This window comes from Otolemur garnettii, unplaced genomic scaffold (assembly GCF_000181295.1).
Source record: "Otolemur garnettii isolate 467f Iridium unplaced genomic scaffold, OtoGar3 scaffold00019, whole genome shotgun sequence".
Taxonomy (NCBI): domain Eukaryota; kingdom Metazoa; phylum Chordata; class Mammalia; order Primates; family Galagidae; genus Otolemur; species Otolemur garnettii.
In genome coordinates, this window is record NW_003852414.1 from 20,220,282 (window position 1) to 20,232,575 (window position 12,294).

Below are 12,294 nucleotides of genomic sequence, written 5' to 3' on the forward strand. Positions count from 1 at the left end.
TTAATCTCACATTCAGTCTAATAAAATATTTGGAGAATTATATGGCTTTATGTTCTTCCCTGGCATACATGTATCTATTAAAGTAGGTAAGCTCTGTGAAAATGAGCAATTCTACCAGGCTATTACCCTGACAGCAACTCTGGTTAATGCAGGTCCCATTAAGAGAGATTTTAGCTGTACTATTTCTTTGAAGTATACTTTTAAACCACTATCCCATAACTGCAATGCTTGAATCATTTGGTGATAAATATGGTCCAATTTGATGTGAAACAAAATGAACCTTCTAAAAGAATTACTGCTTTCAAATTATCCCTAGTTTTAAATGGCAGTGAAGTAAAAAGCTAGCATGGATTTTTCTTCTCTTCCAAGGGGAAGTCTGTTTTCTCTCCACAAATTCTTTACTTACATAGTAGTAATGCAGAAAAAGTCTAAATATATCTTAAAATAAATGTCTGGTCGAGAATACTTATTTTTAGAACCTAAACTTTAATAAAAAAAGCTTCCATTCAGGTTGTTGTGTTGCCTACATGTTCTCACAGTGACCGCCCCCAGATGCCCTTGCATTTTCAAGAGCCAGTCCTCGCTGTCAGGTGAGGCCACGGTGATGTAACTGGCCATGGTCTAGTGTGTCTAAGCCACAGGACAGCAACGTGTCTGCTATGGATACAGATGTTTTTTGTTGGTCAAATGACTGACTGGGCCTTTGAGACCATATGAGCCAACATTTTATTTTACTGACTGGAAAATGGAGGCAAGTCATTTATAAATAAATTTCCTAAGGTCACAGAGCTTGTTAGCAATAAGCTGGAGATTCTGTGCCCAGACTCTGGAGCGCATTTGATTGTACCATCTTTCATGTTGGGTTTCCCTTTCAGTGTATTATTGATAGTTAGAAAAGGCAATAGGGCCTTGCAGATAGTTTAAAACTGTTTTAGATGCAGATGTGGGAGACTTGGCACCATTTGAAGGCACAAAGGAGCCAGTGGAGCAGGGGTGATGGAGGGAAACAGAGAGGCAGTAAGGGGCAGAAGCAGCCCCGAGAGGGCCTTTGGTTTCCTAGTGCACACTTGTGGGTTTGGGAGGCCCACAAAATTGAGCCCGACTTGCTGGCTGGAAAGTTCATTTATTGGCAGCTATACTGACGTGGATTGGCACACTTAACACTGTTGTGAGGTCACCAAAATTAGAAAAAAGTACTGAGAACATGAGTCGTTTCATGGAGTTTTTTTAGTTAGTAGAAGATTAAATCTGTCTGTAGGACTGAAATAGACAACTTGATTTTATTGGCAAACGAACAAAGTTGCTGGAAACAAAAGGCAGATTTCAGGTAACTTTTCTTTAAAAAGGATTTTATTTATCAAATCCAAGAAATAAATCTATAACAGAATCTTAAAGATGGTACTTTTCAAGTTGCAATATTAAAATGTTAGAATTCAGTATATATAGAATGTCTTTGTTGTGGTTAAGACTATGGATTCTGAAATCCGACTCAGACTAACTGAATTCAAATTCTTACCAAGTTTCCTTTGAGCTTCTCAACTTTCTACATATTCTTTTATTTGATAATGATAATGCCTACATCTTCAGTGATGTATTAAATACTAACATTACAAAGGATAAACTGAGTTAAAAACACATAGCACAGTGCTGGCTCATAATATTAGTCAGAAGATGTTAGTGTGACTATTGTTAATTCTGTTCCTGCTGTGTGATTCATTGTTAATCCTTATCCCTATTCCCACCCTCCTGTCTCTTCCTCTTCCTTGTGCATTCCTATTCAGTATTGAGTTTGTTATTTTCTATAAAGGAAATATTTTCTAATTCTCACACAGAATTGGTTCCTCTCTTTCTCCGTTTTTTCTAACATACATTGGTCTCTTTGAAAGTTTTGAGACTGACTTTCCATCATTTCACTTCCAAGAAACACAGTTGGAAGCATCCCTTCTGACTCCCCTCTGCAAGTTCCAACTTGTGCACTTACTGGTGTTGCTGGGAGAGCGTCATTTGTTTCCATCCATGCAGATTTTACATTTTTTGATTTTTACGTATCAAAAGTTTCCTAGTGACCCACGTAGTCTCAGGATGAAAGCCACAGCAGGTTCACTGCCCTCACACCACACCTTTATCCTCGGCCCTGTTCCGGTTTCCTCTTAGAACTGTATGTGTCTTTTAGAGAAGAGACGACCATCCCCTCAGATCACCTGCTGCAACTCTAGACTGTGGGGCCCTCAGCCTCCATTTACCACCCTGGCGCAGCGGGGTCTGTCTCTACCCCAGCTGCTTCTGTGGGGCTGAGATGCTCTGCTGTGACAGCGGTTAGGGCCTGTGACGGTGTCATTACGAAGGCTTACTTTATAAGTAAGTTATAATTACTTGCTTCCGTATTTCTTTTCCCACTATGCCGTGAATGCTGACATCTTTTTTGTGTTTGGAGCCATGGTACTCAATAGGGTATTGTCGATGAAGCAGGTGTTCCTGATAAGGTTTCACGAATCGTGAAGGAATGAATCATGTTCATGTGTAAGTTGGGCACGATGAGCCATCACTTCCTCCTGATAAACGCTGCTGCTTGAGTAAAGCTGCAGCTTCCAGGGGGCAGCGTGACTTGGCAGAAAGACCTAAGTTAGGAGCAGGAAGATGGACCTCCCACCTAGGCCAGACCTAGGCCAGCCGTTTCTCTGTATTGTTTCCTTCTATGCAAATGGAAAACACTTACGGACCTTCTTTATGGGGTTGTTGTAGAAAATATGAAACTCTGTGTTGACAATTGGAAGATTATCACCAAATGTAAGCTGGACTACTGTTCTGAACAGTGAGCAGCATCAGCGTAATGTTGTGATCTGATGGAATTCCTACTTTGTTTTACAAATTTACCAAAACTTCTATGACAATTTGAAAATTAAGGAAGGAAGATATATAACTTTAGTTAGTCTGGTATGTAATAGTACAAGTACAGTAGAGCCTCCATAGCTGACCACTCTGTACACTGACCACCTCCTTCAGTTGACCTAGTTTTCATAGACAGGACACGCACCCCATGTGCACATCAGTACAGTAGGCCTAGTTCCCTATGGTGACCACCTCCCTGTGTTGACCAGCTTGTTACAGTCCCATGGGTATTCAACTTAGAGATTCTACTGTATTTGAAAACCAATCAGGATAATTTAAAATTCTTATTGTAGGGTCTTATAATTTAATTCTTTTTCTGCTATATGTGATTTCATTTTATGTAGATACTTTGTTTGCTACCTCCTACAGTTTAGATTCCAGAGACTTTTTTTTTTTTAAGAGACAGAGTCTCACTTTGTTGCCCTCGGTAGATAAAGCTCACAGCAACCTCAAACTCTTGGGCTATGCGATTCTCTTGCCTCAGCCTCCCCAGTAGCTGGGACTATGGGCACCCGCCACAACGCCCAGCTGTTTTTCTGTTGCAGTTGTCATTGTTGCTTTAGCTGGCCTGGGCTGGGTTCGAGTCCGCCAGCCTCAGTGTGTTTGTCTGGCTGAGCTGTGGGCACCGCTTATCAGTTGTCTTTTACTAATTGGTAACATTTTGTATTTCTTTGGGGGAAGTTATTTAACTTCATTTGATTTACTTTCCCTATCTGTAAAATTGAGTTGTTGGTATAATTAAATGAGACAAATATCTGTGAGTAGCTTAACTTAGTTTTCTGCACAGAGTAAATGTCTAGTAAAAGTTAGGGTTAATTGTTACTGTGGGTGATGAAAATGACAATCTAGTAATGTTTCTTAACCTTTTCTGTATGTGCCTAATTTTCAATTTCTGTTTTCTTTCTTTCTTTCTTTTTGGTGGGGGCTGGGCTTGAACCTGCCACCCTTGGCATATGGGGCCGGCGCCCTACTCCTTGAGCCACAGGCATCCTAATTTTCAATTTCAATTGCCCTCAGGAGTAGCATGAGGACCATTAATTTTATATTTCTACCTGAAAATTTTCTACTGTTTCTTACTAATTAATCATAGCAATTTTTTTTACACCTATATTTAACTTTAGAATAAGTGAGGGGCACTAATTTATGTATAATTATTGAGTACAGAATTGAACAAAAAGCAATAAAATGTTTTTTTCAGGTAAACATAATTTAAGAAATATATGTCTTGGCTGGGCATGGTGGCTCATGCCTATAGTCCAGGCACTCTAGGGGCTCAGGCAGGTGGATTGCTTGAGCTCAGGAGTTTAAGACCCAACCTGAGCAAGAACAACCCTACTAAAAATAGAAAAAAAATTTAGCAGGGCGTTAATGGCGCATGCTTATAGGCCCAGGTATTCAGGGTAGGGAAAGGATCGCTTGAGCCCAGGAGTTTGAGATTGCTAAGAGCTTGGATGATATGGCACTCTACCCAGGGCAACAGAGTGAGAACTATATCTCAAAAGGAAAGAAAAATTTAGAAGTCTTATTTTGCTTATTGAAACAATCTTTATTTTACTCAATTCAGGTCCGTTGAAATCAATCTATTTACCTGCCATTGTATTCTGCTTTACTATTAAAATTTCACTTTTTGCATTTGTGATAATCTCCACGCTATCTGGTGTTCATGAAGTTAGTTTTTACGGCTGATATTCCTTTAAAAAGTACAGTTTACTATAAGTTAGAAGTGGATGTAGATTGCAAACTTCCTTTAGAAAATAAGTCCTAAATTTGGAATTAACTTCAGTATGTAGTTATTGACCGTAAATGTGAGCAAGTGGGGGAGTGACACGCAGAGCCCTGTGGTGCGCATTGCTCCAGTTAGGGTTAGGGCGTGGGGTGGAGCTTTCATCATTCTCGTTACTGTCTACTGACGTTTCTGATTGGAGGCTTACTGTGTTTATACCAAAAGAACAAGGTAACTCAGTGTGCTGTTATCCAACTGAATCCATCTTACGGTGTTCCGTGTCTCTCAGTGGGAGTTGCTCGACATTGCTGCTCATTTTCAGCCACATGATCGAAGTTTCTTAAAGCTACTTCATGACTTAGTTACTAAAGCTTTAGTTTTAAAAAAATCCCGAGTAGTGTAAAAGTTGAAGCCTTATTTGTTAGTTACCATAGCTCTTCAACATTTCAATTATTAGAACTTGCACCTTATTTTCTCAGCCATCGAGTCAAGTGTCTTACTGTGGTTATGAATGTGATCATGTAGTCACTCTTACCCCTTAAGGGTTCTGCCATAATTTGTTTAATCATTTCCCTGCTCGGACATCTATTTTTATGTTTCAGAAGTGTTATTATGCCTAACATTGTAATGACCATAATCGTTTTCTATGTGATTTTTGAATAATTAGACTTGAGGGAAAATTATAATTACAAAAGATGGAGAAGTATATTGAATCTTAAGATTCTTATGGCACTAGCAGTGCACGTTCAGGGATCCAAGGAGTTGAAGATACTGATGATGTACACGTAATTCATTCAAAAGTAATGCATTTCCTTGATGGAGATGTATTGCTATTTTTGTCTTATCAGATAGGATCAATGAATGCCATTTAAGAAAAACACAAGGTTTTCCTAAAAAACAAACAAATAACCGCCTCCCCTCCAGAAAAACACCCACCAAGAATTGAAATGAGAAGAAAGGTGGAGAAAGACAGAGGATAAGAGAAAGAGGGGAGAAGGGACTCAGGCGGGAGGGGAAGTGGGGCACGTCCTGGAGACTGTGGTGGGGTTAATTTAGGTGTGAGATGGACAGGAAGGAGTTAGATATGTTCCAGAGAACCCCAGAGAGAAGATGGTCAGAATGAGTTTAGGGGGGAGACAGTACCCGCCACGTTCCATGAGGACACTCTCGGCACAAGGCGACCTTTATGCCACTTGGAGCATCTTTGAGGTGTATGGAGGGAGAGGAAGAAAGCACATAGTAAGTTAGTGCAAATCACGTTCACAGCTTAAAAAGAGCACTCGCTATGCTTCTGTGCTTCTCAAGGGACACTCACAGCCGTGAACGCACATTCTGAACCATCTCTTGTTCTCTGTCCCTCAGTGTCCCCTGTGAGAATCTGAACAATAGAGGTGGCAGATCTGTGTGCCTGTTGGAGGTTTCACTTCATTGTCCAGGATACTGTGAAAACACAAGACTAACAGATATTAAGGAGAGTAGTTGAAGGGTTTAGTCTAAGTTTTGTCAGTTTGTAACCTTTAGTTTCTTTTTCTTCTCCTGTAAGTTTCACAGAAGAATTTACAAAGGAATCCCACTCCAGCTCAGAGGTGAAGTCTGGGCTCTCCTGCTTGAGATCCCTAAAATGAAAGAAGAAACCAGAGACCTTTATAGTGTGAGTAGCTGAAGCTAACCTGTTATTTTGGAATTAAAAAGTAAAGTCCATTTCTTTTGTCTTTCAAGGTATATGTAAGATGGTCTTATCTTCGCTTAAAATTATATTAAAACGACCTTACATTGGGTTTTGGAGGCCTATTACTTGTTTTTTAGATTGCAGTCCACTTAAATTTCAAATAGATACTTCAGCAACAATGTCATTATATCAATCCATAAGTTGAAATGCTTTTTGCATATTTAATAATTAAAGTATTTAAAATAATGAATCTGTGGACATACTCATAGGGGAAATTGACTAAGAGCTGATGGTAGCTGCTTGTTTGCAGTGTAGTGTTAATGGAGAGAGAGACTTAGATCCACTCTGACAGTTTATGAGAAACAGCAGAATTTGGTTTATCCAGCTCCTGCCCTACATGACTCTTTTCTTCCAAGGTGAAAAAAGAAGAACTCCCCCAAGATTATTAGGGTATCTCTAGGTTTTATTATTTTTTAATAAAAAGTTGAACTTTTGACTGAGTGATAAGTAATATTTTCCTTAAATTGGGCAATGCGGTAAATGTACCTCCTTGTTATTATCTTAGCTATACCCTTTCTAACTCTAAATTTTATATTAACCTTTGAAAAGAGTAAAAAAATTACATCTAAGATCCTTAAACCTATAGATTTTGAAATAATGTTCCTTAGAAAATGTTTAAATAGAATAAATTAAAATGGAAGAAATGGGAAAACCCAAAGCCAATTTTATAAAGGCACTTTGGTATTATTTTGATTTTTTTTATGTATATACACACACTAAAAACACATAATATTTTTTTTTTTTTTTTGAGACAGAGCTTCAATCTGTCCCCCTGGGTAGAGTGCCGTGGCATTACAGCTCACAGCAACCTCCAACTCCTGGGCTCAAGCGAGTCTCCTGCCTCCGCCTCCCAAGTAGCTGGGACCACAGGCGCCCGCCACAACGCCTGGCTATTTTTTGGTTGCGGCCGTCATTGTTGTTTGGCGGGCCCGGGCTGGGGATTCAAACCCGCCACCTTAGGTGTACGTGGCTGGCGCCTTAGCCGGTTGAGCTATAGGCACTGAGCCCGTAATATTTTTTTCATGTAAAATTTCATCAAGATGAAAGGTAATACATACTGGTAATTTAAAAAGCTACTCCTAGGTCTGAATAAAAGATTTTAAAATTTAGCTATTTGTACCCTATCTATGCATTTACACCTCAGGATTTTGGAGTTTCAAATAATTTGAAGCAGTTGGTAAGGTATTTGCGTTTATTATCATAGTGTTAGAGGCAGTGTTGAAATGACCTGTGAGAGAACATTCAGGGAAGACAGCGCTCAGACCCGGTGGGGTGTGCTTGGTGTGTGTCGTGTTCTCAGTAAATACTTAACAAGGTGGAGAATGAATGAAAGTGGGAAGCACTTGGTTTGCTGTGTGAGTCACTACAAAAGTTTTGAGACAGACTGTGTTATGGTCCATTCTTTTACTTCCAAGAAACCTGGTCTGCAGCACCCTTTCTGATCCACCCGTGCAGGTTTCAGCCTGCTCGTTATATTGGTGTTGCTGGGAGGGCTTCATCTGTTTTTCTCATCATGGATTTTACATTTCTTGATTTCTGTGTATCTTGAAACTTACATAATGCCCCACATATAGCCAGTACCTCAAACTGGGTGGCTTAAAACAATAGAAATCTGTCCTCTCACAGTTCTGGAGGAGAGAAGGCTGCAATCAGGTGCTGGTAGGACTGTGCCCTCTGGAGGCTCTGGGCTTCACCCTTCCTCCCCTCCCTTCAGCGTCTTGGGGCCGCCAGCGTCCTGAGTGCTCCTGGGCTCTAGCTCTGTTGCTCTGTCTTGGTCTCCTCCTCCCTGTATGTCTGTGTCGTTCCAGAGAAGAACCCCGGTCATTGGCCGTAAGGTGCACTCTCATCCAGCATGATCTCCTCTCAACTTGGTCTCATCTGCCGATATCCCATTTCCAAATAAGGTTGCATTCACAGGTTCTTGATGGACATGAATTTTGGGGAGACACTATTCAACCCAGCACACCTGATAATAGCAGAACCATAGTTTTCAGTTATGTTTTTGGCTTTTTCTATGTAGAATAAAATTATCCAATGACCAGTTAATATGAGAGAACCCTTTAGTAAGAACTGATAGCACCCACAACAGAGGAAATGCCTTGCCACCCAATGCTTTCACACTTACAATTTTCAACACTCATAAATTATGTGAGTTTTCTCCAGCTTTGGTATTTAGCCAAGTCTTCATTTCCTGGCTGTCCTTTCTTGTCCTCTCTCTGCCAAAGTGGTGCACGTTGCTCTCCACACTCTGTCACGAACTAGAACCCCAGCAGGAATAAAGCCACCTGCTGTGAATCCACCAGGACTGTTCTCAGGTGAAGTCACTGGGCCCTCAGGGCTTCAGGCTCCCGGTGCCCCCGATGCCCTGTCTTGGAGTAAAGTTGGGTGTGAGATGAGTAGGTGCGAGGTCCAGAGTGCTTTCTTCTGTGTCAGAGGAGACATGATTGCAGAGAATTATTTAATAATGGTGTATGACAAATACTCTAAAAGAAGGAAAACAAAAATTGGCTGAGTTGAAAAGAGAAAGAGAGGCAACCACCTCCATGATTCAGGAAGACTTTGTAGAATAGGATAGGAGGTGTTTGAGGGAGGCTTTGTTTCCCAAAGGAAAGGAAACGAGGGAGTTTCCTCGGCACATTGCAGAGACCTTCCCCCACGGTGACAACACCCATTTTCCACCTAAGTGCCTCCCCTGTACTTTGGCCCTCAGGTCTGGGGGTTCATTAGACACCATTTCTTTTAAATAATGTGCTTATTCTTTTTTTTTTTTTTAATTTTTTAGCAAAACTTTTTTTTTTATTAAATCATAAACACATAGATCATCAATGCATTTATGGGGTACAGTGTGCTGATTTCATATAGAATTAGGAATGCTTACATCACACTGGTTAATATATATCTCATCTCATTTACTTAATTATTGTGTTAAGACATTTATACTCTATACTGATAGATCTGACATGTACCCTTGCATTATGCACCATATGTGTGATCCCACCATTCACCCTCCCGCGATCTGACCTTGCCCCCCATTCTACCCCCCCCTTCCTTCATCTTGGGCTATATTTGTGATCTATTCTTCATATGAAAGTGTGAGTGATTGTAAACTGGTTTCATAATAGTACTGAGGACATTGGATATTTTTTCTTCCATTCTTGAGATACTTTACTAAGTAGGATATGTTCCACCTCCATCCATGTAAACATAAAAGAGGTAAAGTCTCCATCTTTTTTAAAGGCTGCATAATTGTGCTTATCCTTACACTGTTGTTATGACACTCGTGGTCCTCACCCTCTCCCCCCTCAGAGATCACTGTAGAAGCTATTTACCTTCTTTTCATTCTGGAGGTAAGAAATGTGTCTGGTTTCCTGCATTCTGTGCGTTTGCTTATAAGCATTTTAGGGCATAAGTAATATTTCTGACTTGCATTTTTTCCCCTACTCAGTTGGGTTTTGCTTCTTTCATGAGGCCTTTTGTGGATTTTCTTGTCTTCTGGAGAAACGAACATTATACTTATGTCTAGGTCTTTTTCTCCCTTCCCATTAAATTGTATTCTAAGGTATTTTTATCGTATCTTGTCAAACATTTTCTTCTTGTGTTTTGACGTCTCATCTCTTGCCAGGAGGCCTGTATAGCAATAACTTTAAGGTCTTCACTTGCTTGTTATCTTCAAAAAAAAAAAATTAAGAAAAGAACTCTGTACAGATTTTTATTTTTTTAAGTTAAATGTTGTAATGTCTTCTGAACCGACTTTTATCAGAAATAAAACATGCAGTAATATTTTCATATGATTCTAACACAATACTGTAAATATCTCCGCTGTCTTCAGAACTCTGAAACATACATGGTGATTGCTGCCCTTCTCTGAGCTCCACCTTGAATCATGGAAACGCACACACTCACAGAGTGCTGAACGCACCCATGTGTATTCCAGACATGCACAGGCAGCCGCCTTCTACTCGGAGCTGAAGTCAGGAACAGTTATATTTATATTTATATATATGTGTATATATATATATATGAATTGATTTTAGCAGAAGTCTGTATAATATGTACATATGTATATAGATGCTTATTTATACAAAACATGGTTAGGTATAAATTAATATAACTTTAATCTCCCATCTGGTTAAACATAGGAGATTAAACATTTCCCTTCCTTTCCCTTGAAATCCCACTAAATTGACAGCATTTTTTAAAAGGCAAACCCACAGAAATGAGAAAATGGGAAGAGAGATAACAGCTGCCAATTTTTGGAAACTAGAGTGTAGGCAGGCTTTCAGTAAACTTAGCAAACTTGAGAAAGCTGCATCATAGGCTGGCAGTGGGAAATTAGACAAGCAACCGATTCATATCTCAGATCAGCAAAGGCTCAGTCATTGCCAACTGCAGGAACCTCTGGAGGTGACCACAAAAATAAAAGGGGTAGACAGTCTCTTTCAGAAGCAGTTGAGCCCCTGAACCCCTCCCAGTGCTGGCCTAAGACAAGGACCCTCTGCACCAGGGACACGGGCACTGCTGAGTGGACAAGGCCAAGCAAGCAGAGGGCCTGACAGTCCAGCCTTTCTCCTCAGCTCAGCTTCCAGGTCACTGGCAGCCGGGGGCCTGTCCTTCTCACAGGTGATCAGAAGAGCTTTCTCTGGGGAACAGACCTGGAGATCCGACTTCAGGGGACTCCACAGTCAAGACCACAGTAGTGATGCCTGTAATGTCCCACATCTCAATATAAGCAGGAAACTGTGCCATTGATTTGAAGAAAGAGACTTGGAGGACAAATGAAAGCAAATGGAAAAAAGCAACGCATAAGAAACAGACGGCAAAGCAAGGAGAGAACTTTTAACACTACTGTTAATATCTTCAGAGAAATAAAAGTGGATATTGCATCCATAAAACAAGTATAGGACGCTATAAAAAAGAGCATTCGAGAGCAACAAAGAGCTTAATAGAAAAAAGACCAGAAATGAAAAACTTAATCGAAAAGAACAATGGAGGGAATTTCTCAGGCATTATTAATAAATTATAAAAGCAAAGAGCTGGAAAATAATAGAAAATACAAGAAAATTAAACAGCAGTGTAGTTTAATAGGAGAAAATAAGAATGTGGGGAAGGGAGGATGAGGAAGTCAACAAATTATTGAAGAACATTTCTCAGAGCTGAGAGATGTGCCTGTGAGTTTTTCAGATTGAAAGTATCCATCAAGGGCTCAACCCTGTGGATAAAAATAGATCTAAGCCAAGTGCAAAGAAGTTTCAGAACATGGACAGAGAAACTCCTATGAGCTAGAGAGAAAAAACAGATTGCATATAAACTGTCAAGAACTGGGATGGCAGCACCAGAAGGCGGGCGACGACGGGGCAGTGCCTTGGGGTGGGGGGAAGTATTTTCCAAATTAGAATTCTGGAACAGCCCAACATTTTAATAAGGTGGTAGGATTATCAGACATCCAAAGTTTAAAGATTCTGTCTTGTATTGAGCTACCTAAGAATGTTCCTCCAGAGCAAGGGAATAAGCTAAGAGGAAAGAAGATCTGAGACCCAGGAAACAGGGGACCTGATGCAGGGAAAAGCAAAGGGCAGCCCCAGCAGATGGTGAAGGGAACTCCTAAGGCCAGGTAGCCTGGAGATGGTCTGGGAGGTGTTGGAGCTGGTGGGATGCCTGTTCCACTGGAGGAGAGGGCGTCGGAGGTGTGGGAGCCGGTGGGATGCCTGTTCCACTGGAGGAGAGGGCGCCAGAGGTGTGGGAGCTGGTGGGGTGCCTGTTCCACTGGAGGAGAGGGCGTCGGAGGTGTGGGAGCTGGTGGGATGCCTGTTCCACTGGAGGAGAGGGCGCCAGAGGTGTGGGAGCTGGTGGGATGCCTATTCCACTGGAGGAGAGGGTCTGGGAGGTGTGGGAGCCGGTGGGATGCCTGTTCCACTGGAGGAGAGGGTCTGGGAGGTGTGGGAGCCGGTGGGAT

General features: G+C 41.0%; 1 protein-coding gene across 2 annotated transcripts in view; it reads left to right on the plus strand.

Annotated features, from left to right (window-relative positions):
- USP6NL (USP6 N-terminal like) overlaps nucleotides 1-12,294 on the plus strand; it is a 125,653-nt gene that overhangs the window by 88,770 nt on the left and 24,589 nt on the right. For both annotated transcript variants that reach the window (XM_023511429.1, XM_003786817.3), the window contains exon 6: nucleotides 6,156-6,263. In XM_023511429.1, the coding sequence (XP_023367197.1) occupies nucleotides 6,156-6,263 (108 nt within the window). The remainder of the gene's footprint in view (nucleotides 1-6,155; nucleotides 6,264-12,294) is intronic.